We start from the raw sequence: 27,822 nt of genomic DNA on the forward strand, positions 1-27,822 counted from the left end.
TTCAAAGCAGGACACCAAAAACCACCCAGTGGGGGAAATGGAAACACCTGGTCTTTGAGTATCCGGCCAGCCAGAACTGGTGGGCAGTGGAAATGTGATACTCCTTCCCGTTGTCATTCAGTGTATCTCTCACAAGATGAGCAGAGACAGACAGACTGGATGCAGCCTATGCCCCACGAAGAGGCCGGCTGCAAGATCTCTGAGTTGCCCACCTCTCCAAATCAGCCCCAAATCAACCCCAAGGTTGCCGCCAAAACTTACCAACATTCCTGAAGCCACCTGAATCCATTTCGGCCAAAAGATCTTTTGGATTAACCACATTTTCTGCCAGCTGTTTCACAGCTAATCTTTCCGCTCATCCCCCTCCCGCCATGCGAATCCATTCTTTGGTTTTTCGGAGAGGGCAAAAGGCAAAAAAAAAAATCAAGAGAAACCAGACCTTAACCTTCGTATCTCCATATCCAAGCATGTGAGGAGCGCCAACTGCCCTTTGGCAAGCAGTTTTATACACCCGGTTGTCCTGCAGGGCCGTAATGGCAGAGCTGCTATCCAGACCTTGTTTATGTTTGGGTGGCGATACGAGGACACGGAACGGACTCATCGCACGCTGAGAGGGCAAGTCAAAGGATGCTCACCAAAGCTGAATCTCCAAACACAGGGTGTCTCTTCCGAAGTTAAGCTCCTTGCTTACCAGAAATTCCCCGTTCTCGGTACTGACTGAATTACCCATTCCTTATCTTTCTGCTCTGTCAGACCCCAGACCCAAAATACTTCTCTTCCCTTTCTGCTTAAACACACGCCACGCTCACTCTCCCCTCTCGAGTAGTTTGGTGTGTGTAAAGTTAACCCAACAAGCCCAGAGACCAAAACCTACTCATGACTCTTCCGCTTGCCCCCACTGCAAAACAGAAGGTCTTTGTCCTTCCTTGTATTTATTTTTACCTATGTCTCCCCCAAGGATGGAGGGCTGGGGGTATCAAACCACAATCTCTCTCTCTCCCCCCGTGCTCAGAAACCTCTCATGCTCACAAGCGCTCTGAAATCAAGGTTATATACCATGAGGAAGGAAAGAGAAGAAAAAAGAAATATATGTTTACAAGTCTCTTTTGCTGATCCAGTAATTGTAAATAATTCCATTGCGATTAGCTGCAATTAAATTTTAAAAAAGGGTTTCCTATCCATCACCATGTTAACTTTTCTGATTTTAGAGGATTTTTAAATCTTTCTTTCTCTTTCTCTCTCTGTCCCTCTCTCTTTTTCTTTTCTTTTTCCCTTCTAGGGAGGTGGGAGGTGGGTTTACTACTTGGACATTTTATTTAGAAGGAGAAAAGGGAAAAAATGAGGAAAAAAATAAAGAAGGGGGGAACCCCCAAAATCAGAAGAACTTTTAGTGATGAGGAATTTTAAGAAAAAACGAAGAGTTGGATTATATGTTTCAGACAATATCAATGCTTAAGTTATTGATTATTTATTGCCACTTTTAATAATTTAATTTTTTTCTGTCTAAATAAAATTAAATGAAAAGCAAATCCAATCTGTGTTGCCATCACTTAGAGGTACTGTAGTAGTTACGAAAAGTTGTGAAAAGAGAAGAGGAAAGGTGTACTTGATTTGGCTAACATTCTCTGTCCTCCTGGGAAGGCAAGTGTTAAAAAAAATACATTTATATATATGCCACCATAAATGGTAACACACTATACCGGGGGGGGGGGGAATCAGAAAGATCACAAACAAACCATCAAAATGGAAAGATACCCCCTCTTCCTTTTGGCACGACATTTAGCAATGTCTTGTTAACATACACAAAACTGTGAACATACGAATGTTCATAGCATTGCCTCTCGAAGCGAGAAGATTGGTACTGTGTGACACAATAAAAACATTCCCACATTCAGTGAATCCGAACCTCGTCAGTTGCAAAAACGCTTTCATAAACTCCATTGCATCCTTTGACTTCATAGCAGACCCCGGCAAGAAAGTAGCTTGGCATGTACCCATTTTACAGCCCAGGAAAACTGAGGAAGAGAGAGTGACCATGTGGCCTTGGCTCAAGGCTGCTGGGGCAGGGCTTGAATCCCTGGCCACGATCCATTGCAGGATGTGTACACACAAAGACATGTGAATCGGTTTAGTTTCCTTTGCTATAAAAGGGTCTCCACGAAAACCTCCTCCGGGGTTTATAAACCAGGTCAGGGCTCCCAAACGGATTTAGGAGTTCCAGGACTATGGCGTGGAAGTGGACCATGTTCGCTTGGTCATCCCAAGAATGGAAGGGAAATGGAGACGGCAAATGCAATTGGTATTTGCTGCTGCTGTTGATCTGTAAATGCCACAAGACGATTAACACACCATTTGCTCTGTGTTTCATTTTCACCGAAATGCACGGGGCCAAGCGTAACATAATGCCGGGGTAATTCATTACGTATATTATGTAATTTCGCCACAGCGGGCAGCGAGACAGATAACCTATTCTTTGGCGGAAGATGAACTGCAGCAGAAGGGAAATGGCTCTGCGTGCGGCAGCGATGGGGCAGGACGGAGAATGAGGCCTTCTTGACATCCGTGGCGTTCAGGCTCAAATAGGCCCCTCTCAGAAAAACAATGAGTGGTAAATTCTAGAGGAAGTTTGAATCTGAAACATAGCTGTCAACCGTCCCTCATTTGGCGGGAAAGCCCCTTATCCCAGCGCCGTGTCCCGCTGCTGTCCCTTATTGATGATGTCCCTTAAATTTCCCGGGTTTCAAAGGAAGCAGCTCCTCTCCCTCCCTCCCTGCTGGCCAGGGAGGAGGGTGGCTCCAACTGTGTTGCTTGGCTGCGTTGCTCACCCAATAAGGAGTCTAAGAACGACTGGAGGCGGAGCTTGCATGCCTTGTGCCGATCAAATCAGCTGCGTTGCCTGGGGACTCGCCTTTGCTCAGCGCTTCCCAGCAGAGAGGTGACGGTGGTTTTCCTTGCTGCGTCCCCTTTGCCGGGTTGCTGCGCTGTGGGAACCACCGCTTGAGGCTTCGTTTGGCTGCTGGCTGGGCTTTCTGCCTTTGGCTCGGAGGGGCTCAGAAGCTGAGCATACCTGTGTTTGGAAAATCCCTTATTCTGGCTGCTGCTCCCTTATTTTCAAGGCTGCTGGCCCCTTATTTTCAAATCTGTAAGTTGACAGCTATGATCTGAAATCCTTCAGGGCGAGTGTTATGGACTTGGCGTGCGGGACAGGGGTGTCGGTACGGAGTCCGTTTGGTCCTCCTGATGAGCACACAGAACTCAGCAGGACAGCGTTCACAAGTGGGTCAGAAGTTCTGGCCGGTAAGGCCAGTTGTCCTCAATTGTCCCGGATACTCCTTGCCGGAAGCCTCTAGCAACATCCTACTGCTAGGGAGGGAAGCCATGTTGGAAAGACCTGTCCTGCCGTGAGAGGAAGACGCCAAAACCTAGACATTGGGAAAACCTGCCATTTTGCGGGCTTAGCGTCACAGGAAGTCCTTTGTGATGGCCTCGGGGAAGTTGGGCGCGGCCATGAGGATACCGATGGAACAGACGATGTGGACCAGAGCAAAGGTGACCAGGCACAGGCGGTCCAGGACGGCTGCTGCAAACTTCCACTGGCTGCAGGCGGCCTGGGCGGCGTCTCGGCCCCGAAAACACTGAGCCACATAGTGCAGTTCTTCCAGGATGCGGCCCAGCTCAGGGGCGGCAAGCAGTTCCTCGGGGCTGGAGGACGGCAGCTCCGGGGACGGGAGGAACGGGCGCGGCACGTCGGGGGGCTTGGCCGGGAGCAGCGCCGCGGGGTAGGCGAGGTTGCCGTTGGCCAGCGCCACGGGGAGACGGGCCTGCCGGGTCGGCGAGCCACCGCCGTCGCTGCTGTCCGAGCTGCAACTTAGCAGGCTGGGGGCGCAGTGTGGCCGCCCCACGGGGTCCTCGCCGGGTTGGCGCATGCGCAGAAGCCAGGCTCCCCACTGCAACACCACCACCTGGACCTGCGTGGAAACAGCAAGACGATAAAGGAGAGGGAACGGAGTTTACGGTTGAGGGGAAACGGGGACCCCGTTTATTACAGAGCCAAGAAAGGAGGGTGGGTCCACAAGGGAAGGGAAGAGGGAACGGATCATCAGGGAAAGGTCAACAACTCGGAAACCAATAAATGCTCTTGGGACAAGTTTCCACCATACATCTGAAGCACTATGATACCATTTTGGCTTCTCCCAAAGAATTCTGGGAACTATCATTTGTTAATGGTGCTGTGAGTTGGTAGGAGGAGCTACAATTCCCAGAATCCCCTGGAAAGAGAGGTGGGTGGTTTCATTTTTTGTAATAAATTGAGATTAAATTTTCAAAAATTTGACATGCACGCTTCCATACGTAAGACATTTTTCCAGCTTCCCATCCCATATTCCATGGTGTTTTTATTTCTCACCTTCTGCCGCACAAAACCTTTTTCTCTTTTATACCATCCCATCCATACTGCATTCTCCAATTCCTCCCGTTGCTCATATTTCAAATCCTTCTTGTGAAGTTCATCACGAGTTAAATAAAGTCATACCTCGGGTTGAAGTTGCTTCAGGTTGAACATTTTCGGGTTGCACTCCGTGGCGACCCGGAAGTAACTTAACGCGTTACTTCCGGGTTTCGCCAGTCACGCATGCGCAGACACTCAAAATGACGTCACACACATGCGCGGAAGAAGCGAATCACGGCACGTGCAGACGCGGGTTGCGTTCGCTTCAGGATGCAAACAGGGCTCTGGAACGGATCCCGTTCGTATCCAGAGGTACCACTGTAGTCCAAAAAGTGTTTCCGGCCTTCCACAAAGCAATCATCGCTAGATTGTCTTAATCTGGCTGTTAACTTGACCAGTTCTACATAATCCATTGCCTCACTTCCCCATTCTTTGGTGGGATCTTCCATTTTTGTGCGTAGAGAATCGTAGCCGCTCTTATTACATACGTGAAAAAGAGGGGTGGATTCCCCTCTTGGAATTGTAGCTCTGTGAGGGGAATCAGGTCTCCTAGCAACCTGCCTCAGCACCCGTCACAAACTACAGCTCCCATGATTCTCTGGGGGAAGCCACGACAGTGTTTATAGTGGGACCCTAGTGCTTTGAAAGGAATGCCGCAGAGCCAGAGACGGAGAAGTTTAAAGCGTTAAAACTGAGATGTGGGAAATATGGAAACAATGAGGAGAAACAGGATTGAGGTTTGGAGATATGCTTCAAGGTCCAGACTATGAGAAGCCTCCAAATAATTAATAATTATAATTTGGATCATAATTTGGTCTTCTTTTATTTTAGCTTTTTTATTGGATTATGATTTGATATGTTAATTGGATGTTCTTTATTGGAAAATTAATAAAAAACGATTTAAGAAAAATAAAAGGAGTGCCGTGAATGTCGCCTACGTTGGATACAAGGCGCTAGGTGATAAACAAAGCAGCGATTCTGAAAACGGATTTTTAAAAGCGCTTACCCATCTGGGCATGCAGCCGCCGTCCGGGTCGTGATGGTGGTACTGGAGCACAAAGACTGTCGCCACCACAGAGAGGCTGACCATGCCCATCGTACTGGCAAAGTATTGTCCTAGAGGCAGAGAGAAAGGACTCAGAGGATCCTGGAGTGCACATCAGGGCAAGGCAGGTGGGGGGCAGATCTTGCAGGATCACACCCTGCCTGATTCACACTTCCTGAATCAAAACACTAACCAACGAATCCTCCGAAACTACTTGCAACCAAAATATGTACGAAAATGCATATGTTAGGGGGAAAGTCGCAGGAAAAGGAATATATTTTCCTGAGAACAGCATACAAAAATGCAATGGGTTGGGGGAATTGGCTTGCAAAATTGTGTATATTCAAAGATGTGCAGTAAAACAATTATGAAATGTTGTGTTTGCTTTTTAAAAACAAAAAACGACACAGCGGCAAACTGGAAAACGAGAAACTGGAACTAACAGGTTTGTTCATCCCTACCTAGCAGTGATATCCTAATTATTGTTTCTATAACATTTGCCTGCCTTCCGCTGGCAGGCAACTAAGAATGAATAAATCCATAGAGGGACAGGTGTATTGACAGATGTGAGGCTTAAATGGAACTTCCAGGTACAGGAGCAGTATATCTCAGGGATCAGGGGCTTCTTTGCATTGCACGGTCCCTTCCAACTCTACAGTTTGACGATTCTATGATCTCTAAACCTGTACAAAGTGCCCGTGGCAACCTATCTCCATCACATTTAGGAGCAGTAAGGTAAAGGTAAAGCGACCCCTGACCATTAGGTCCAGTCGTGACTGACTCTGGGGTCACGGCGCTCATCTCGCTTTACTGGCCAAGTGAGCCGGCATACAGCTTCCGGGTCATGTGGCCAGCAGGACTAAGCCGCTTCTGGCGAACCAGAGCAGTGCACAGAAACGTCGTTTACCTTCCCGCCAGAGTGGTACCTGTTTATCTACTTGCACTTTGACGTGCTTTCGAACTGCTAGGTTGGCAGGAGCAGGGACCGAGCTACGGGAGCGCACCCTGTGGCAGGGATTCGAACCGCCAACCTTCTGATCAGCAAGTCCTAGGCTCTGTGGTTTAACCCACAGCGCCACCCGCGTTAGGAGCAGTAGTAATCAGTAATATCAAAGGCAACACGATGACCAAGTACCACAATGCTATATCAAAATAAACTCTTTATATAACCTATACAAAACATAGAACAATATGAAAAACCAAATAAACAGAATCTCATAAATCTCTGAAAGTAAGTTTTATAAGTCTCTGAAAGTCTTTGTAGACTATGCAAGCAATGGGTCAGATTCTTATCTCATGAAAGCAAGCCGTAAAGCTTTGTTTTAGGATGTCCAACGCTGCTGAAGTGGTCCGCAAACAGACGCAGTGAACAGTGATTCCAGATATACCCACTGTTTGGTGGAATTCTTCTTCGGCACAGCAGAAGGATACAAAAATGCATCATAAACCCATCTATATATGGTCAATGGAATTGTATAACAACAATATCTATGGAGCAGTGGTCATACAGTTATGTAACATATCAAGACTTATAAGACTTGCTCTCAGAGGTTTATGAGATTCTGTTTATTTGGTTTTTCATATTGTTCTATGTTCCGTATAGATTATATAAAGAGTTTATATTGATATTGATATTGTTTTACTTGGTCATTGTGTTGCCTTGGATATTACTGATAATTGTTTGCAACACAGCGGTTTAATTGTCTGGCTCCATCACATTTAGGAGCAGAGAGCACAATTAAGGTCTGCCCATCCCTGGCCAAACCAATCCATCTCCAGATCTCCCTCCCGTACATACCTATGAGCGGAATGGAGTCAGAGGTGGCCGGCATAACCTCCGCCACAAGCAGCATGAAGACAGTGAGCGAGAGGAGAACGGTGATGCCTGTCAGGGGGGGAAACAGGCTGTTATTCCACTGGGTTAGAAGGAGCGTCTAAGTGAAAGAGGCAAAAACCCAAGGAAAAACTGCCAGGAGGCTCAGCTGCCTTGTCCACACTCCTCTGCCTCAGTCCTTCCTTCTGCAATATGGGTACAACAAACACCAACCTTCCTCGTGAGGCTGTTGTGAGCATCCACTCAGATAATATCCGCAAAGAGCTTCGAACGCCAGGGCTTCTGCTAGGCCAGGCACCCCCAAATTCGGCCCTCCAGCTGTTTTGGGACTATAACTCCCGTCATCCCTAGCTAATAGGACCAGTGGTCAGGGATGATGGGAACTGTAGTCCCAAAACAGCTGGAGGACCAAGTTTGGGGGTGCTTGGCCACTGGTCCCATCACCTCCTGGCAAATAGAAGGGGAAGAAATGGAGGCAGTGAGAGATTTTACTTTCTTGGGCTCCATGATCACTGCAGATGGTGACAGCAGCCACGAAATTAAAAGACGCCTGCTTCTTGGGAGAAAAGCAATGACAAACCTAGACAGCATCTTAAAAAGCAGAGACATCAACTTGCCAACAAAGGTCCGTATAGTTAAAGCTCTGGTTTTCCCAGTAGTGATGTATGGAAGTGAGAGCTGGACCATAAAGAAGGCTGATCGCCGAAGAATGGATGCTTTTGAATTCTGGTTCTGGAGGAGACTCTTGAGAGTCCCATGGAGTGCAAGAAGATCACACCTCTCCATTCTGAAGGAAATCAGCCCTGAGTCCTCACTGGAAGGACAGATCGTGAAGCTGAGGCTCCAAGACTTTGCCACTGCATGAGAAGAGAAGACTCCCTGGAAAAGACCCTGATGTTGGGAAAGATGGAGGGCGCAAGGAGAAGGGGATGACAGAGGACGAGATGGTGGGACAGTGTTCTCGAAGCTACCAGCATGAGTTTGACCAAACTGCGGGAGGCAGTGGAAGACAGGAGTGCCTGGCGTGCTCTGGTCCAGGGGGTCACAAAAAGGCGGACACAACTAAACGACTCAACAACAAAAGTGCTAGGTAGTGGAAGGGGGGAACCACACAGGCAATAATTAGCATAATTGTTCGGCTTGAATTGTTCTGCTTACCCAGGGAAATCTTCTCTCCGGAATCGGCTGGCAGGAGAAAGACCAGGAAGGTCATGGCTGAAAGGAGGAGGCAAGGGACCAGCATGTTGAGGGCATAGTAAAGTGTTCGGCGCCGCATGGTGACCGCAAAGGTGACGTCCAGGTAGGGCTCCCGGCAGCATTCGTAGAACACTTTGTTCTGACTGCCAGGCACACCTGTAGCAGGTGAGGAGGAAGGGGGAGTCAGCGTACGCCAGAGAATCAATCCGTTTCAGTTTCTTCCTGTTTCTCATGGGGAGGTTTTTGCCCCCCCCCCCCGCCTGAGGTTCAGTTCTCCTCCACATGCCCACATCAGTTTGCAAACTTGCATTTTAAAAAGTCCTGCCGCACACCATTTTTGCCAAGCGATTTCCTAATACATTTTTTTTCGCACATTATATGCGTTTCTATGCACGCTTCACCGCAGTATATGCATAAATATCATAAATATCACTCAGCTGGAGAAGCGCATTGCAAAATTCAGAGAAGTGTGAATTTGGGAGGGTGGCTTTGTTTAATTCATGTATTGCCTTGTAAAGTGTGGATTTGGTCAGTTTGGGTTTAAATGAGAACTCAGTTGAATTTCTCCCCCCATTCCGGGGTTGCTGAGCAACAGCAGATGGTCTAACGGCATTCCAGAGATCTGTGTGTGCAGGATGAGGTCACTTGGCCTCTGGTACCCTTTACAGGGAATTTTCACAAGTTTGATTTGGTCATGCCAGTCTAAGAAATCTGTCCCAACTGATGCCCCTCACATTTACCCAAGTCTGCAAGGCCCAGGACTTTCTTTGAACCGGGCTTCATATATAGGCATTTATGTGCATGTTTTACCCGGGCAGATGCAATTTTGTACTCCCGACTTGACTGTAAAACTGCCCTGCTAAGTGCAAATTAAGAAGGCTAATAATATTAATAATAGTAAATAATAATAATAACTTTTATTTATACCCCGCCCGCCCTAGCCAAGACCAGGCTCAGGGCAGCTAATACCAAATATAAAAACAACTGATGGAAATACAGCTTAAAAAACAAGATTAAAATACATTAAAACATTAAAATGCAGCCTCATTTCAGTGGAAACTCAATCAAAAACTTTTGGGGGGATAAAAAAGTCAAGTCTTCACCAACTATCCAGACTAGTCCTACGTGGGCCAGAAAAAAGCCAGGGAAGTCCCCAAATAGGAGTTCCATCACAGAAGGAGAAAGGAAAAAAGAAAGAGGGGGAAGGAATCAAATTATTCCAAGCCAAAGGCCAGGCGGAACAACTGTGTTCCAGTTTGCACTGTTTTTCAAAAAGCGTGAACAAGGCAGTTTTGCATTTACATGAGAACAAAGCTGAATTCCTTCCCCCATCCCTGGCCGCAGGAGCCCTATTGTCTAAAATAATAATAAACCCAACCTCATGAGGACTAGGAGCTTGGCGCTGGGTTTGCTGGAGGTTCCGCCTTACCCATGAGGTCCCACTCGCCATTGGCCACGTAGCCAGAGGTGTCAGTCTCCAGCATGCGCAGGTCAAGCAGCCAGCCGTCGTACGTCCAGGAGCCAAACTTCAGGTCGCACTTCTGGGTGTCGAAGGGGAACCAGCGGACGTCGATTCGACAGGTGCTTTTCAAGATGCCTGGGGCAGGGGGTATGGGCCAAATGAGCCACACCAAGGTTGTTGTTGTTGTTATTATTATTATTATTATTATTATTATTATTATTATTATTACAAACAGAAATTATATACGTAGCCAAAATGCAATGGAAAAGAAAGGCGGAAACAAGGGCTTATGACAAGGTGCCCAAACTTTTTCCAAAGAGGGCCAGACTTGACGAAGTGAACATGTGTGAGGGCCGACCAAAACTTTTTTAGGATTGAAGTTGTTGAGCTTTTTATGATGAAGCCTTAAAATCGAGATGTGGGAAATATGGAAACAACAAGGAGAAGCAGGACTAAGATGTGGAGATCTGCTCCAGAGATCCAGACCGTGGGGAGCCGCGAGAAATTAATAAATACAATTTAGACTATAATTTGATCTTTTTTATTTTAGTTTTTTTTTAGTTTAATTGAAGTATTATGATTGGATATTTGATTGGATGTTTTCTATTGGAAAATCAGTTTTACCCAAAAGTTGTTGAACTTTTTTTAGGATTTTACCCCAGGACATATATTGCCATGGGGAGGCAGATTAAATCGACCAGCAGGCCGGATTAGGCCCCCAAAACGGACTTTCGACATGCCTGATTTATAATCATTATATTGGTTTTTACCTGCTACAAACCCCCCCCCCTGCTTTTTAGACGTCGTCAGCAGGGGGAGCTCTAATTTAACATTTAACTGTTGTAATGGGTGACATAAATGCTTCAAAGCGCCCCAGTATTTTGGAGATTTCCGAATAGGGATTCAGATCCTCGGGAATGGGGAGGGGCTGGATGTACATTTCCAAAATATAAGTTAAAAAACCAATAAAATAAAACCTACATACAGCAACAGTCTTTTGTGTTGTGTAGGCTCCTATGGTGTAAATAATGGGCCCCCAATCATTTTATGTTAGAGCTTCATAATTATTTCACTATTAATATACTTCTTTTTAATTGTATATCAGTTCCACAATTGCCACATTTTCCCCTCTATAAGACGCCCCCATGTATGACGCCCCCTATTTTGGGGGATTCCCATTTTAGAAAATGGGGTGGGAGATACTATCCGTGTATAAGACGAGCCCTGATTTTGAACATTAGAGTAAAAAAACATAGTCTTATACACAGAAAAGCATGGTACTTTGATAAAATACATATTTTGTGATGTGCAAATGGCTCTAGATACCTATTAGGACCTTAAATTATCATATGGCATATGTTCAACACACAAAAACAGCGACAATTTGTTGTTGACAAAGGACAGCTGGACATATAAAGGACCCCATTACCTTCAGTGACTTAGGGGCTCATCAGACCTAAACCCGGCCCTGAATGATCTGCACGTAGCCAGTCGGGCAAGCCATAAGGGCTGGCTAGCTATAAACTGGATAGTTGTGGGAAGAGTTTCTTTGAAGTTCTTGCATGGACTGATTGACCGTAAACTGAGGCTACATTTTGCCGCTTTTTTAGGGCTTCCGAGTGGCAGATTAAAGCGCTCACTTGGTATGTACCGTATTTTTCGCTCCATAAGACGCACTTTTCCCCTCCTAAAAAGTAAGGGGAAATGTGTGCGCGTCTTATGGAGCGAATGCAGGGGGGAGGCAGGCAGGGAAAGCCCCCAAGAGCCCCACACAAGCTCCGCGCGGCCCTTGCGGGCTTTTCCCCAGGAGGGAGAAGGGACTGACGCGGCCGGTCAGTCCCTTCTCCCTCCTCGTAGAAAAGCCCACAGGAGCCGTGCGCTCCTTAAAGGGTGTGCGATTCCTGTGGGCTTTTGCGGGAGGTGGGTATATTGCCATAGCCGCGCGCAGCCTCTCCCGGCCGGAGGGGCTGCACGCGGCTAAAGAAGAAGCCAAGCCAGCGAGCAGAATCCATCGCTGTCTTGGCTTCTTCAGCATCCGGCCGGGAGAGGCTGTGCGCGGCTATGGCACAAGCCAAGACAGCCAGTGGGATGGATCCCACTCGCTGTCTTGGCTTCTTTGCTCTTTGGGGCTGGGGGACCCGGGCTTCCCCTGGCAGCCCCGAGAAGCTCTGGGCCTGGGGGGGGGGAATAATATTTTTTTCTTGATTTCCCCCTCTAAAAACCAGGTGCGCCTTACGGTCCGGTGTGCCTTATGGAGCGAAAAATACGGTATATATTGCTTGCTGTTTAGAATAAAATCTTTCATCTTCTCACTCCCTTGTGTTTTGTATGACTTCTGAATCTCATTTTAAAAGAACCACCTTGCCTTTAGCAAAAGATACCACTTTCCCGCTATGTGGCACCAAATCTGCCTCTGCTTCTCTCCGTCCGCCTCTCACCTGGGGGGAGCCACTGGCAGTAGCCACTGGAGTTGACCAAGACGTTGGTGTGGAACGTGGAGTCAAACTCTTCATTGGCACTGGGGGGGAAAGGAGAAGGGGAGGGGGAGAGTTGAAGAAGCTCAGCGAATTCAGATTTCGTTCCTTTATATATCATCGCCCCAAACCCCTTAGCTACTCTACATGTCCAACAACATATGATAAAATGTACCTTCGCATTTTTACATTTCCTTTACATTTCCAGCATGTACCTGACTCTGACATATATTTTTGCTAGTTTAAAGGTAAAGGTAAAGGGACCCCTGACCGTTAGGTCCAGTCGTGACCGACTCTGGGGTTGTGGCACTCATCTCGCTTTATTGGCCGAGGGAGCCGGCGTACAGCTTCTGGGTCATGTGGCCAGCATGACTAAGCCGCTTCTGGCGAACAAGAGCAGCGCACGGAAACACCGTTTACCTTCCCGCCGGAGAGGTACCTATTTATCTACTTGGACTTTGATGTGCTTTCAAGCTGCTAGGTTGGCAGGAGCAGGGACCGAGCAACGGGAGCTCACCCCGTCGCGGGGATTCAAACCGCCGACCTTCTGATCGGCAAGTCCTAGGCTCTGTGGTTTAACCCACAGCGCCATCCACGTCCCTAGTTTACTTTGCTAGTTTACTTGGCGTCAAGTACCATCCAGAGATTATCTTCACATAGTTTTCCTTCAATTTTCTATGTTAAGCATGTTAAATCAGATTTCTTTCCAGTTGCTTCAACTGACCATCAGAGCACATAAAGCAGAGGTAGGCAAACTAAGGCCAGGGGGCTGGATCCGGCCCAATCGCCTTCTCAATCTGACCCGTGGGAATCAGCATGTTTTTCCATGAGTAGAATGTGTCCTTTTATTTAAAATGCATCTCCGGGTTATTTGTGGGGCACAGGAATTCGTTCATTTCCCCCAAAAAAAACATAGTCCGGCCCCCCCACAAGGTCTGAGGGACAGTGGACCGGCCCCCTGCGGAAAAAGTTTGCTGACCCCTGACGTAAAGGCTTGCGTGACAGTCCTGTGCTAGGACCTGGGGTCGCTCCAAAGTCTAGGTGCAAAGCCTCTTGAGGAATGAAATTCTCTTCCTCTCCTTCCAGGGATATAAGCTGGTTGTGGGATGTAAACCCAGGAGCAGTCAGTGACAACATTCCTAGAATGTACATGTTAGAACATGGGGAGGGATGTCTGTCCAGCAAGCAGGTAAACTTCCTGGGGACGGACTTCCTCCGCATGTGACCAGAGGTGGGTGTGGCCTCACCTGTGCAGGTAAATGATAAAAGCACAGGGCAGGCAGCCATCTCTCTCTCTCTGCCATTTTCCTTCGATGAGGAAACATGTAAAGATGCCCTCTTGGCTCTCAGCCAAGAGAGGAGATAAGGTCTATCTTGCTACAAGATAGATTCTGAATGTATGTAACCTTTTTAAGCCTGTCTGCCTTCTGGGATCATATTGTGAACAGAACGTGAGTAAACTCTTTTATACTTTTATAAAGACTGTGTTGTGTCTTGTATTTTAAGAGGGAACAAAAGGGGAAATTACCAGAGTAATTATTATAGAGGTTCTAGCGAACCTGCGCACACGTTACCGTTGCAAAATTAAAGGGGAATGTTTATAAACTCTGCTGATATTTTGGGAACTTGTTAGCACAAGTTGGATAAGGATATAATTAGCCCAGAACATTCCCACACTGGTGACCGTTGAGACTGATGGGGCGGAAGGCAGGGAGCCCAACAGTAGGTGGCGCCAGAGAGCCAGTCTAACACATTCTAGTTTTGACCCTGCTGAGTTCTGCAAGGGGCAACACTGAGGCTAAGGAGGAGGGGGAAGGCGACAGAGTAGGACCACCCCCTTGGGCCGGATGTAAGAAGAAAGGCAGGCAGAAGGCAGGCAGGTTGGTGGGGCAGTGCCCCATTTGCCCTAAGGGGCCAGACGCCACCGTCTCCCTGGAGAAAATCTGTCTTCAGTTCAAGGGGGAAAGGCTGGGATTTGCCCCTAATACAGTGGTGCCTCGCAAGACGAAAAGAATCCGTTCTGTGATTCTCTTCGTCTAGCGGTTTTTTTGTCTTGCGAAGCAAGCCCATTGAAGGATTAGCGGCTTTTAGCGGCTTATCTGCTGATCGGATCAGCTGATAAGCGGCTTAGCGGCTTAGAAAAAGGGGGGAAGGGGGAAAAAACCAGCAGGAACTAGCAAGACATTGTCATCTTGCGAAGCAAGCCCATAGGAGATTCGTTTTGCAAAGCACCTCCAAAACGGAAAACTCTTTCGTCTAGCGAGTTTTCCGTCTTGCGAGGCATTCGTCTTGCGGGGCACCACTGTAATTATTATTATTATTATTATTATTATTATTATTATTATTACTATTATTATTATTTATACCCCGCCCTCCCCAGCCAAGGCTAGGCTCAGGGCGGCTAACAAACAATAATAAAACAAGTTGATTGAAATACAACTTAAAAAACAAGATTAAAATACAACATTAAAACATTAAAATGCAGCCACATCACAGGAGGAGAAAGGAAAAAAGAAAGAGGGAGGGGAAATCAAATTGATTCCAAGCCAAAGGCCAGGCGCAACAACTCTGTCTTACAGGCCCTGCGGAAAGAGATCAGATCCTGAAGCATTTAAGCCTGCAGCCATTGGTACAAGACATTTGTTATATTGTTGTTGTTGTTCTCTGTTAAATTGATTCATCATCCGGCACGTAACGAGTCTCTGAGAGCCTTAGAAAACGCAGAAGTATAAATACTAGGGGAGCGGGGGGAGAGAGAACAATGCATTTACAATGAAAGCCGATAAAACAGACCAAATGAAAAGGTAGCAAACACACCAGGGAGAAGAGTCAGTGGAAGAAGACTGGAGGAAATTTAAAATTTATTTGCAGAAACATTGTAAAATTTTTGAATGTTGATGACATTGAAATGATTGAAGGGGTTCTAGCAACAAGGTAAAAAGTATGAGGGGATTAATAATAGATAAATTAAATAGAATATGAATTTGCTGAACTAAATTTAAAAAGGGATACAAAAATGGGAGACGTGAGGAAGTCAGGAAAATAAGTTAACTAAAGTGGAGATAAGAAAGAGGGAATTTTTGTTTTTCTTTTATATGTGTTTTTTCTTTTTACTTGTTTGTGTTTAAATGTTTGTATTTTTGTATTTTGTATTTTTGTATTTTGCATTGTTCTGTTTTTGTTTTTCTTGTTTTTCTAGCTTTTACTATCGATAAAACTCAATAAAATATTATTTTTTTAAAAAAACAAATGAAAAGGTAGCAAACACAAAGGTAGCGACACAAAACCCATCCGAAGACACCAGAAGCAGCCCTAACCCATCAGACGCCTGAGGGGGAAGATACGTTTTAAGCAGGTGCCAAAAGGATGCTGTTATTGGTACCAGGTGGGCTTCATTGGGGAGAGCATTCTGCAAGGCTGGGGCCAACACCAAAAAGGCCCTGCTGCCTTGGTGCCACACTCTGGACCTCCCTCAGAAGGGAGTTCCTTGACCACTGGTTGACTTGGCCACCTGGCTCTTTTAGAAGCCCAACTTATTACCCACCCCGCGAACACCACAAAATATCCCAGCTACAAGCTTCTCCCACCTGTTGTACAAAAGGATGTCGGGCTTCCAGACTTGGTTAGCGGCGAACCGCAGAGTCTTCACGCCGGGGTATTCTGATTCATTCCATTGCAAGTAGTGGTCGTACCAGTACTGGGGGGGGGGGGTGAGAAAAAGCAGCGTTGATGGGATCCTGCCAATGTTTAGTTTGGTTAGGGAAAGGGTTAGGGTGTTGCTGCTGTCGTTTAAGGCGAAGTTGCCAATATTTAAGGGCCCGTTTGTTCTCCCACCCCAGGTGAGCTTCACCTGAAGCAACACGATGCATTGCAATAGTTACCACTACTTGGCGGGGAAGCAAGGTAAGCTTTGCAAGAGCTCAGCTGCAACAAACAAAAGCAGCAAGCAAAGTGAGCTTTGCAAGAGGTCAGCTGCTAAGATCAGAAGAAGGGCTACTGATACAACGCAGTCGATGCTGCGATACAACAGGTACATCTGCTTTCTCCGCCCCCCGTAAGCCATGACCTTACCATCTGCAGCCAGACATTGGTGGTCAAAACTTGGTTTTTCTCATCCTGCAAACAAAAGGGGGAGGGAAATGTTAAAAGCTCAGGAATGAGGCATTGAGGAATTTCAGAGGGCAAATAAGGAGCGATCCCTAGTGCATAATGTACAGGTCCCCATGGAAAACCCCAAGATGGGCTGGGGAGGGGAAGGGGAAAGTGATATATTTGATGTGCATTGTTTCCATATAAGTCTGTCCAGGCTCAGGATCTTACCACATCCATGATCTGCATGAGGCTCAGAGTGAAGTGGACGGTTATGGGCTGTGCGTCATCCCCCACCGGCCTTTCCAGGGGGGTATAATTCTCCATCAAGGCTTTCAGCAGCTGCCGCTGGTAGACGCCTCCTTGAGAGCCTGCAAATCACACAGGGGTATGAGAATTATTATTATTATTATTATTATTATTATTATTATTATTATTATTATTATTATTTTATACCTTGCCCATCTGGCTGGGCCTCCCAAGCCACTCTAGGCAGTTTCCAACAGAACACTAAAATACAATAACCTATTAAACATTAAAAGCTTCCCTAAACAGGGCTGCCTTCAGATGTCTTCTAAAAGTTTGGTACTTATTTTTCTCTTTGACATCTGGTGGGAGGGCATTCCACAGGCCGGGTGCCACTACCAAGAAGGCCCTCTGCCTGGTTCCCTGTAGCCTCACTTCTCGCAATGAGGGAACCACCAGAAGGCCCTCGGAGCTGGACCTCAGCGTCCGGGCAGAATGATGGAGGTGGAGACGTTCCTTTGGGTATACTGGGCTGAGGCCGTTTAGGGCTTTAAGGTTAGCACCAACACTTTGAATTGTGCTCGGAAATGTACTGGGAGCCAATGGAGGTCTTTCAGACCCGTCTAGTCCAGCGTCCTGTTCTCACAGTGGCCGACCAGATTGCCTGTGTTAAACCCGCAAGCAGGATTCGAACACAAGACCCACTCTCTCTTCCTGAGGTTTCCAGCATCTGGCCTTCAGAAGGATCACTGCCTCATTTTGGACACAGAGCTCAGCCATGGTGGCTGTTAGGTATCGACAGCCCTCTCCAATTAGTTCATTGCAGGACAGGCTGTTGAAAAATGTACTGTAATAAACGAAAATTCTGCCCTTATTCCCTAATGGGGAACACAAGAGTCCTTATAGAGTCTTTTGTAGGTTCTCCATCGGTCAGAGAAAATAACAGAGGCCAACCAGAGAATACGGAGAAGCAAAGCAGCACGTAAGCCTGATCTTTATTGAACTGTTGCAATAGGGTTCTCCCCTCACACGCAGGAGAAGGAGGAGGACCCCGAACAAAGGTGTGCCCGCCCTTATATAGACATTTGAAATTGCCCGCCTTGGAGTCCAAGACCACCCCCAGACACATCATACCTACATCATAGAAAGGGCGGTCTACAGCAGAAATCTGAGTGCATTGTTTACCTCCTGTCTGGCAGGTTACCTGTTAATGCTTACTTGATTGGATACCCTGCCGAGCCTGGCCAGTCCTTTGTAATGATAAATACTTAGTTCCCGAGTCAGGTCACCCTATTCATACACAGACATACCCTTCAGACAGGATTTGTGAACATAAAGACAATGGGGAGGCTTTTCCATTTTCCTTCGACCTTGCAGAGAAATAATTTGGTCAGTTGGTTCCAGGGCTCCTTTCCTGTGTTGCTTCAGACATGCGGTTTATATATTTATGTATGTGTTTGCTTGGTACATTTGTGAACTTTTATTATATATATATAAGACCTTCATTTTTTTATTTCAGTACCAAATGCAGAAGAGCGAGCATTTATGCTGAGACAGCGACCCTCGTGAATACAGAAGTGTTTCAAATGCATGAGTCTGCTCCTGTTTCCACCTCTCGTGTGCATCTGCTTAAGTCATTTTGTCCATTTTACTGGTTCACTGTTTTTCTTCCTTCCTTGGGGCGACAGGGGTGCTGTGAGTCCTGTCTCCTGGGGCTGCGTCTTCCATCTCCGCCTGCCTCCGAATTTTCACTGCCTTGGGCGATGGCTGCAGGGCATCCGTGAGCTTCTCTGCTTGTCATTCGCTGCTAGCAGAGTCTTGAAGCTGCCGCAGCGGCGAACGAGCCTCTTTGGGCCTGAAGCTTTAAACGAAGCCGAAGATTGGAGGCTGTGAAAACCGTGGAGCTGAAGGCCTGGATCGCTGCTTCGTTTAGAACAGGCAATGAGCTCGTAAGCTCAGGAAGACCCCGGTTTGAAACTTGCCTCTGATCCCATCGTTGTCGCCACTGTTATTGTTTTGTTTCTAATTCAACTATTCATTTCGCTTTCCAAAAGCCATGACCCCTCTACACATGGTTACCTGGAATAAGTGGGGATAACTCTCAAATGTGGGACCCGGGTGGCGCTGTGGGTTAAACCACAGAGCCTAGGACTTGCCGATCAGAAGGTCGGCGGTTTGAATCCCTGCGACGGGGTGAGCTCCCGTTGCTCAGCCCCTGCTCCTGCCAACCTAGCAGTTCGAAAGCACGTCAAAGTGCAGGTAGATAAATAGGTACCGCTCCGGCGGGAAGGTAAACGGCGTTTCCGTGCGCTGCTCTGGTTCGCCAGAAGCGGCTTGGTCATGCTGGCCACACGACCTGGAAGCTGTACGCCGGTTCCCTCGGCCAATAAAGTGAGATGAGCGCCGCAACCCCAGAGTCGGTCACGACTGGATCTAACGGTCAGGGGTCCCTTTACCTTTTACTTACTCTCAAATGTGTGCAAAATCAGAATTTACTGGTAGAAAGCATGTTACAGACGCACACCTTTGCTACACAGGCCTGCTTTCATCTATATATTTTTCTCATCGCTTGGTGCAATCATGGGATGGGGATTTTTCACAGGGGATGATGCGAGCCAGCAGGTACCCTGGGAAGGGAGTCCCATAGCTCAGTATTATTTTTATATATATATAAATATTTTATTAAGTTTTCACAATAAAAAAAATCCAAGAAAATATACCGAGACAAAGAAAATACAAAATCACAAAAAACAATACAATACAAAAATACAAACATTGAACACATCAAAAGAAAAAGAAAAAAGAGATAAAAACACATATAATAACAAAAACCAAAAATTCCCTCTTTCTTAATTTCTCATCTTCCATTAACTTATTTTCCGGACTTCCTCGCGTCTCCCGTTCTTGTATCCCTTTTTAGAAATTAATTCAGCAAATTCATATCCTATTAATTTATCTGTTATTAATTCAATCTTACATTTTACTTTGTTGCTAAAGCCCCTGCGATTCATTTCAATGTCCTCAACATTCAAAAATTTTACAATATTTATGCAAATAAATTTTAAATTTCCTCCAGTCTTCCTCCACCGACTCCTCTCCCTGGTCTCGGACTCTGCCAGTCATTTCCGCCATCTCCATATAGTCTATTAGTTGCATCTGCCAGTCTTCCAAGGTGGGTAGATCTTGTGTCTTCCAGTGCTCCCATAGCTCAGTATTAGAGCAGAATGGGACTCGTTCAACCCCTGACATCTGCAGGATGAGGCCAAGGGCCCACCTTGGCCATCATCCTGTCTCACAGTGGACAGCCAGATGCCTTAATGGGAAACCAACCAAAGCAGGATTCGAACACAGGAGCATCTCTCCCCCTTTGCAATTCCCGGCAATCGGCAGCCAGAGACAATCCTATGTCTGGCCGTCAAGGAAGAGCAGTCTGATTCTCCATGAATATATTGAATTTTCCTTCAAAGCCATCCAGACTAAAAAGCCCCAATGGTATTTATGTTTGTGGCTACAGCAGCAAAGATTCTCTGTGCACAGAAATGGAAGGAGGAGGAAAAACAGCCTCGAAGGAAGAGCAGTTGATGGAAATCTCGGAATACACAGCGACACAAATTTAGAAGCCTTTAAAGAAGACTGGAAAAGCTTTTCTAGACTATATAAAAAGTTATTTCCCCTATGCGAAGGCCACAGCAGGGTTTGAAGTGTAAGAAAACAGCAGAATATATTAAGAAACATGTTAAAGAGGATGAAATTAGGTAAGACGGAAGCTTTAAACGCAGTTGTGTGTAATTTGGGTTGTAAACATCGACATCGGGTGAGCGGGGAGCCACTAGTTTTGCTGAACCGGAATATAACTGTTGAGTAACAAGTGTAACTTTAAAGATGGGTAAAGAATAGAATATTATTATAAAAAAGCCGTCCAAACTGGTGACTTGATTTCCCTTGATGCAAGGCAGCAGGTTATCAGTCACAGTAGACGATCCTGACTCAGCCAGACCAGCTTCCTAAGTCCGTGAAAGCAGCTTGAACTTCCTATGTTCATCTGTGACTTCAGGAAGAATCACAAAAGCAGTTTTGCTCTGCGTGGATTAGAGCCGCCTTCATCAAATACAGGGAAAGTTCCCCCTTGTTGGCAGGTAATGGGTGCTGTTTTTTAAAGTAGATTGCCAAGAATTTCTGCATCCCCATCGTTCAACTGTAGCCAGGGGCGTCTTAAACATATCCGGCGCTGTGGTGCAAAAATCCCTCCATCCAGCACCGCCCCCTTTCCCAGAGTTGTCGACCTTTTTTTAGGGCTGGAGGGGCGGAGGCTGTACGCAGCACCTCCCAGCCCGGCTGGCCACACCAAGTGAGCAGGCCTGCGCCAAGTGAGCGAGGTCCCATGCACTGCCCCTGGAGCAGATCATTAAGCAAACAGTCTGTGAGCACCTAGAAAGGAATGCTGTGATCACCAATAGTCAGCATGGATTTCTGAAAAATAAGTCATGTCAGACTAACCTGATCTCGTTTTTTGACAGAATTACAAGCCTGGTAGATGAAGGGAACGCAGTGGATGTAGCCTACCTTGATTTCAGCAAGGCATTTGACAAGGTGCCCCATGATATTCTTGTAAAGAAGCTGGTAAAATGCGGTCTTGACTCTGCTACCACTCAGTGGATTTGTAACTGGCTGACTGACCGAACCCAAAGGGTGCTCATCAATGGTTCCTCTTCATCCTGGAGAAGAGTGACTAGTGGGGTGCCACAGGGTTCTGTCTTGGGCCCGGTCTTATTCAACATCTTTATCAACGACTTGGATGGACTCAAGGGCATCCTGATCAAATTTTCAGATGACAACAAACTGGGAGGGGTGGCTAACACCCCAGAGGACAGGATCACACTTCAAAACAACCTTGACAGATTAGAGAACTGGGCCAAAACAAACAAGATGAATTTTAACAGGGAGAAATGTAAAGTATTGCACTTGGGCAAAAAAAAATGAGAGGCACAAATACAAGATGGGTGACACCTGGCTTGAGAGCAGTACATGTGAAAAGGATCTAGGAGTCTTGGTTGACCACAAACTTGACATGAGCCAACAGTGTGACGCGGCAGCTAAAAAAGCCAATGCAATTCTGGGCTGCATCAATAGGAGTATAGCATCTAGATCAAGGGAAGTAATAGTGCCACTGTATTCTGCTCTGGTCAGACCTCACCTGGAGTACTGTGTCTAGTTCTGGGCACCGCAGTTCAAGAAGGACACTGACAAACTGGAACGTGTCCAGAGGAGGGCAACCAAAATGGTCAAAGGCCTGGAAACGATGCCTTATGAGGAACGGCTAAGGGAGCTGGGCATGTTTAGCCTGGAGAAGAGGAGGTCAAGGGGTGATATGATAGCCATGTTCAAATATATAAAAGGATGTCACATAGAGGAGGGAGAAAGGTTGTTTTCTGCTGCTCCGGAGAAGCGGACACGGAGCAATGGATCCAAACTACAAGAAAGAAGATTCCACCTCAACATTAGGAAGAACTTCCTGGCAGTAAGAGCTGTTTGACAGTGTAACTTGCTGCCAAGGAGTGTGGTGGAGTCTCCTTCTCTGGAGGTCTTTAAGCAGAGGCTTGACAACCATATGTCAGGAGTGCTCTGATGGTGTTTCCTGCTTGGCAGGGGGTTGGACTCGATGGCCCTTGTGGTCTCTTCCAACTCTATGATTCTATGATTCCTGCTGAGCGCTGGCTTGGTTTTTTCCCTTTCAGCCTTCTAGCGCCCCGCAGAATTCAGCGCCTGCAGGCTAAAAGGGAAAAAACCAAGCCAGCGCTCAACGGGAGTGGCGCCCGCACCCTCGCTCACTCAGCGCACTCATTCGGTGTTCGCCGGACTCTCGCCTAGCGTCCTCCAGAACTTGGCGCCCTGGCGCCCCGCGCCACTAGCCTCTATGGGTAAGACGGGCCTGACTGTATCGAAAGGGAATCTCTCTGTCTGCAACCTCCCTAAATTAGGTTGCTGTGATGAAAAAAGCTTAGCGGGAAAACCAGAAATGGATCAGTGTCTATGTACTGGATTAAATAAAAAAATTCCTTCCAGTAGCACCTTAAAGACCAAGTAAGTTAGTTCTTGGTATGAGCTTTCGTGTGCATGCACACTTCTTCAGATACCTATACCTGTATCTGAAGAAGTGTGCATGCACACGAAAGCTCATACCAAGAACTAACTTAGTTGGTCTTTAAGGTGCTACTGGAAGGAATTTTTTTATTTTGACTATGGCAGACCAACACGGCTACCTATCTGTAACTATGTACTGGATTGTTGCTTTTTAATGTTATCTGCTCAAAGATTCAGGTAGATTGGTCTGACGTAGTCGAAATATGTAAAAAAATTAAAAAAAATGTCCAGTAGCACCTTAGTCACATGGAAGATGGAACAAGCTTGTTTTCTCCTGCTCTGGAGGGCAGAACTCAGACCAATGGATTCAAGTTACAAGGAAGGAGATTGCGACTAAACATCAGGAAGAACTTTCTGACAGTAAGAGCTGTTTGACAGTGGAATAATAATAATAATAATAATTTATTATTTATACCCCACCCATCTGACTGGGTTTCCCCAGCCACTCTGGGCGGCTTCCAACACAATATTAAAATACAATAGCCTATTAAACATTAAAAGCTTCCCTAAACAGGGCTGCTTTAGATGTCTTCTAAATGTCAGATAGTTGTTTATTTCCTTGACATCTGGTGGGAGGGTGTTCCACAGGGCGGGTGCCACCACCGAGAAGGCCCTCTGCCTGGTTCCCTGTAAATTCACTTCTTGCAGGGAGGGAACACAGACCATCCCATGTCCCTATTTTCCAGGGACGCTCCTGATTTAGAGAAGCCGTCCCAGTTTCTGATTTGATCCCAGAATGTCCCGCTTTTGCTTAGGCGTCCCTATTTTCATTGGAGAAATATTGGAAGGTATGGAGTTATCTGACTACGGAGCCCTCCGAAGGCAATCCTGTATGGGGAAGTTTTTTAAAAATGTTTAATGTTTTATTATGTTTTTCAATATATTGGAAGCTGCCCAGAGTGGCTGGGGCAACCCAATAAGATGTGTGGGGTATAAAAAGAGTAAAATTATCATTATGGAATGGAACGTCCCTATTTTCATCGGAGAAATATTGGAGGGTATGGGAACGGTTTCCTTTTCCAAGACTCCTTCCTTGGAAGTTTTTAAACAGAGGTTGGACGGTCGTCTGCCACGGACACAATACCTGAGATTCCTGTGTTGAAGGTGGGTTGGACTAGATGACCCTCGAGGGCCCTTCCAACTTTTTAGTTTAGAGAAAATGTTAAGAGGTGGCACGACAGAAGCGTATAAAATTACACATGGCACAGAGGAAGTGGGTAAAGTTTTTTAGAAAGGTTATTCCAAAGGTTATTAAAAAAAAAAAAAAAACCAGAGGCATTTCTGTTAAGTATTGTTGGCAGGGACATTCCAAATGATTTTAGGGAGGTATTTTTATACGCAACGGCTGCAGCTCGGACTTTGGTGGCAAAGGAGTGGAAGGAAGAAGAAGCCCCGACAATAACGGATTAGTATAACAAGCTACAAGAATTTGCTGAAATGGTGCAGTTGACAAATAGCCTGAGAGGCAATTCAAAACAAAAATTTATGGAAAAGTGGAATAGATATATGTTCAAAAATGCAGTAAAGGTTCGCTATCTACGCTAGCATTTGATTGACGTTGGAGAGAGACTGAGTTGAGAAAGAAGACCAGGGGTACATATTGATACAGGAATGTATTAGATAAAATGTAAAGAAATATGCAATAATAAGAGTACACTCATTTGAAAAAAAGGAATATACAACGGGATAGACAAGAAGTCCAAAGTGTTGGTATAGATATGATTTTGGAATAGTTTTTTGCCCTTTTTTCCTTTCTTTTAGTATATAAACTTTGTATACATGTTGAAAATTATAGTATAATAAGCCTTGTGATGTAATATGATGATGTTTACTGATGTAACGTAAGAACTTTAATAAATAAATAAAATTCAAAATAAAATAAATCAAAGAGAAAGTGGGTGAAGCTTTCCTCCTTCCCTCACAGCCCCACGGACACCCAAGGAAGCTGGACATAGAAGGAAGTTTGCGATGCGCTTAGGATCCCAGGAAGGGGACAGTCTGCCCCCTGTGGATTCCCTCCAGCCCCCCTGGGAGTCAGAGGGTGCGCTGCCTCTGAACATGGATGCTCCAGGGATAAAGAGGTGTTGACAGGCCCCTTTCCTCTTCATACGCCTTTCCCTGATCCCTTCTGAAAGGCGTCTCAGCCCCTCGGCCGCCAGAACCTGCAAATCCCATAAATAAATTAAGCGCCGCTGAGGCTGAAGCAATCGCCATTTCTCCTGTGTTCGGAATCTACCGTCCTGCCAATTTCAGAAAACGCAAACCTCCAGTACAGTGGTACCTCGGGTTAAGAACTGAATTTGTTCTGGAGGTTCTGGAACTGTTCTTAACCTGAAGCACCACTTTAGCTAATGGGGCCTCCTGCTGCCGCTGCTACGAGATTTCTGTTCTCATCCTGAAGCAAAGTTCTTAACCCGAGGTACTATTTCTGGGTTAGCGGAGTCTGTAACCTGAAGCGTATGTAACCTGAGGTACCACTGTATCTTGTATTCTGGAAATGCACATCCAGGTGTTTTTTTCGTTCCGGAGGTCCGTTCTTAACCTGAAGCTGTTCTTAACCTGAGGTACCACTTTAGCTAATGGGGCCTCCTGCTGCCGCTGCGCCACCAGAGCACAATTTCTGTTCTCATCCTGAAGCAAAGTTCTTAACCCAAGGTAATATTTCTGGGTTCGCAGAATCTGTAACCTGAAGCGTCTGTAACCTGAGGTACCACTGTCTTGTGAGAGGTTGGGATGGAAGAAACAGCCTTGCTGTGCAGTTTCCCACACACCCATTATTGACACAACAACAACACACACACACACACACACACACACACACACACACACCAGGCAGATCCATCCTGGAACAAGACTGAGGGAGGCGGGTGGAAAAGGATGAGGAGACGGACCCCCTTTTAACTTGAGACCCTAAACGAAACTGACAAGCCCATTCTCCCACCTTCCGAAGAAACGGAGGCTATGTATGAAATTAAACTCAGCAAGCATGAAATAAGCTAGGCAGTGGTAGTGGGGGTACAGTGGAAAAGGGGGGGGGGAGTCGGGAAAGCTAGACAAGCCAGTCAAATTTGCTTTTATTCCTGCAAACCGTAAAAGCCGAGGAGAGAAAGAAAAAAAATGAGGTTTTATAGGAGGGGGAAAACCAACCCAGGCCCCATTTTTTATCCCTCTGTAAGGACAGGAAACAGAGAGGGGTTTCGTCCTGACTCGGGCTTGAAATCATAGGGCAGAAAGTGGGTTTTTCCTGACATCTTGGGACATCAATAATATCTAGTCCTAAAACGCTAAAAGATCTCACAGTTTATAAGGGGGAAGACAAAAGCTTTTAGAAAAAGACCAGACCTGTTTCAAAGCCCAGGGAGATTTGAAAATGTTCCCGGCTTGCTTTTTATCTCTCATCCAATCCACCCTGGAAAATCCTTCTTGAAAACAGCTGGAGATCTGCTTTCCTCTGCCTTTTTCTGAGGTTTTCGGTTTCTTGTGTTTCATGGCAGGGAAAAGAAATGAGGGGTATTTTTTGCATACCTGGTCAGGGGAGTGGTGGAGGGGGGAAGAGAAATGGGGGCACAGATAATAAAGAGAGGAAGTTACCTTGGAAGAGAAGGAAGATGCTCAGGGCGCAAATCCGGGCAGAGGGTTCCATGTCCGCAACCGGATCGCGGAAAGGAAAAGGGGGCAACCGGAGACCCCCCCAGCTGGTGCCAACTAGTCTGCTTTCCTCATCGCGCTCTGTACTGACTCAGCGGAGGACGCACAGCTCACTCACCGAGGGAAACAGCGAGAATCTTTATTTAGAAGAGGCTGGGGAGGGGATGGAGAGAGGAGAATGAAACATCATCATTGCCCACTGGACGCTTTTCAGCTCTCATTAATTCAATCATTTCAGGGCTGTTTTGGCTGGAGAGATTTTAAGAGCCACATGAGCACTTTAGAAGGTCAGCGTTAATGGGACTTAGAAGGGGCATTAATTTCATGGCATCTCTCTCCCTCTCTCTCTCTCTCTCTCTCACACACACACACACATTAAAAGACCATTAGAGATTAGGCAAACAGGAGATGAAGGAGAGATTGAAAGAGAGAGGCAGGTACAGTAGATTTGCAGTGCAGTCGTGTAGATGTATACGCCAAAGGAAGTTCAGAAAGGAGCCCATCTCCCCACAAAAATTGTGAACTTAAATCAGCAGAATCTTACAGATGGGTATCAGGGATGAATGAATCTGTCCATTTCGGTTTCTCCGGCGTTACTCGTGTTTTTTTTTTTCCCAATCTCAAGTTCGTTTCTCCACATTTTCACACGGTCTCCTGGTTTTATTCCTTGCAAAAAGACATCAACATTTCAGGGCTCATTTATCCATATGTGCATTTGCCGATACTCATCTTCTCCTATTAGGCACATTTTTTTGCAAATCAACTTCCAGGGATTTACTGCACTTCTGCATGTTATCTTCACCAATATACACGTTTTTATGCACACTTTGTCCCAGTTGGTGCATTTTTAAATCACAGCACTTGGCTGGACGGCTGCGCTGCAAAAATTCGGGGAAGTACGAATTTCGAGGGACGGCAGAGTTTCAGTTCGCGCATTGTTTCATGAAGTGCAAAATCAGGCAGTTTTGCCTTTAAGCATGAACTGAATTCAATTTATCCCCCTTGTCACTAATAGATACGCAAGGTAGCCAGATTGATGAGAAGATATCCTGGAGAGATAAACCGGGAGAAAGATTTGGGCCACGGCATGACAGAGACCGCACCCTGGGTCATGGCTTTGACTGAGGGAGTCAAAGATTGAGCTGACAAGAGCAACACAGTGGTACCTCGGGTTAAGAATTTAATTCGTTCTGGAGGTCCGTTCTTAACCTTAAACTGTTCTTAACCTGAAGCACCACT

At 46.2% G+C, this 27,822-nt stretch overlaps 1 protein-coding gene across 1 annotated transcript; it reads right to left on the reverse strand.

The window, feature by feature from the left end:
• Positions 1 to 1,211: 1,211 nt before the first annotated feature.
• Positions 1,212 to 26,921, reverse strand: LOC309520471 (neuronal acetylcholine receptor subunit alpha-7-like). The gene is made up of 10 exons (XM_082202321.1): positions 26,527 to 26,921; positions 16,780 to 16,919; positions 16,531 to 16,575; positions 16,047 to 16,156; positions 12,424 to 12,503; positions 9,953 to 10,120; positions 8,485 to 8,679; positions 7,291 to 7,377; positions 5,454 to 5,563; positions 1,212 to 3,968 (listed from the first exon to the last, which is right to left on the reverse strand). Exons 1-10 carry the CDS (start codon positions 26,576 to 26,578, stop codon positions 3,462 to 3,464), a joined length of 1,494 nt encoding a protein of 497 aa, XP_082058447.1. The 5' UTR covers positions 26,579 to 26,921; the 3' UTR covers positions 1,212 to 3,461.
• Positions 26,922 to 27,822: the final 901 nt, after the last annotated feature.

The sequence above is a fragment of the Podarcis vaucheri genome (assembly GCF_965113315.1).
Source record: "Podarcis vaucheri genome assembly, chromosome: 16".
Classification (NCBI taxonomy): domain Eukaryota; kingdom Metazoa; phylum Chordata; class Lepidosauria; order Squamata; family Lacertidae; genus Podarcis; species Podarcis vaucheri.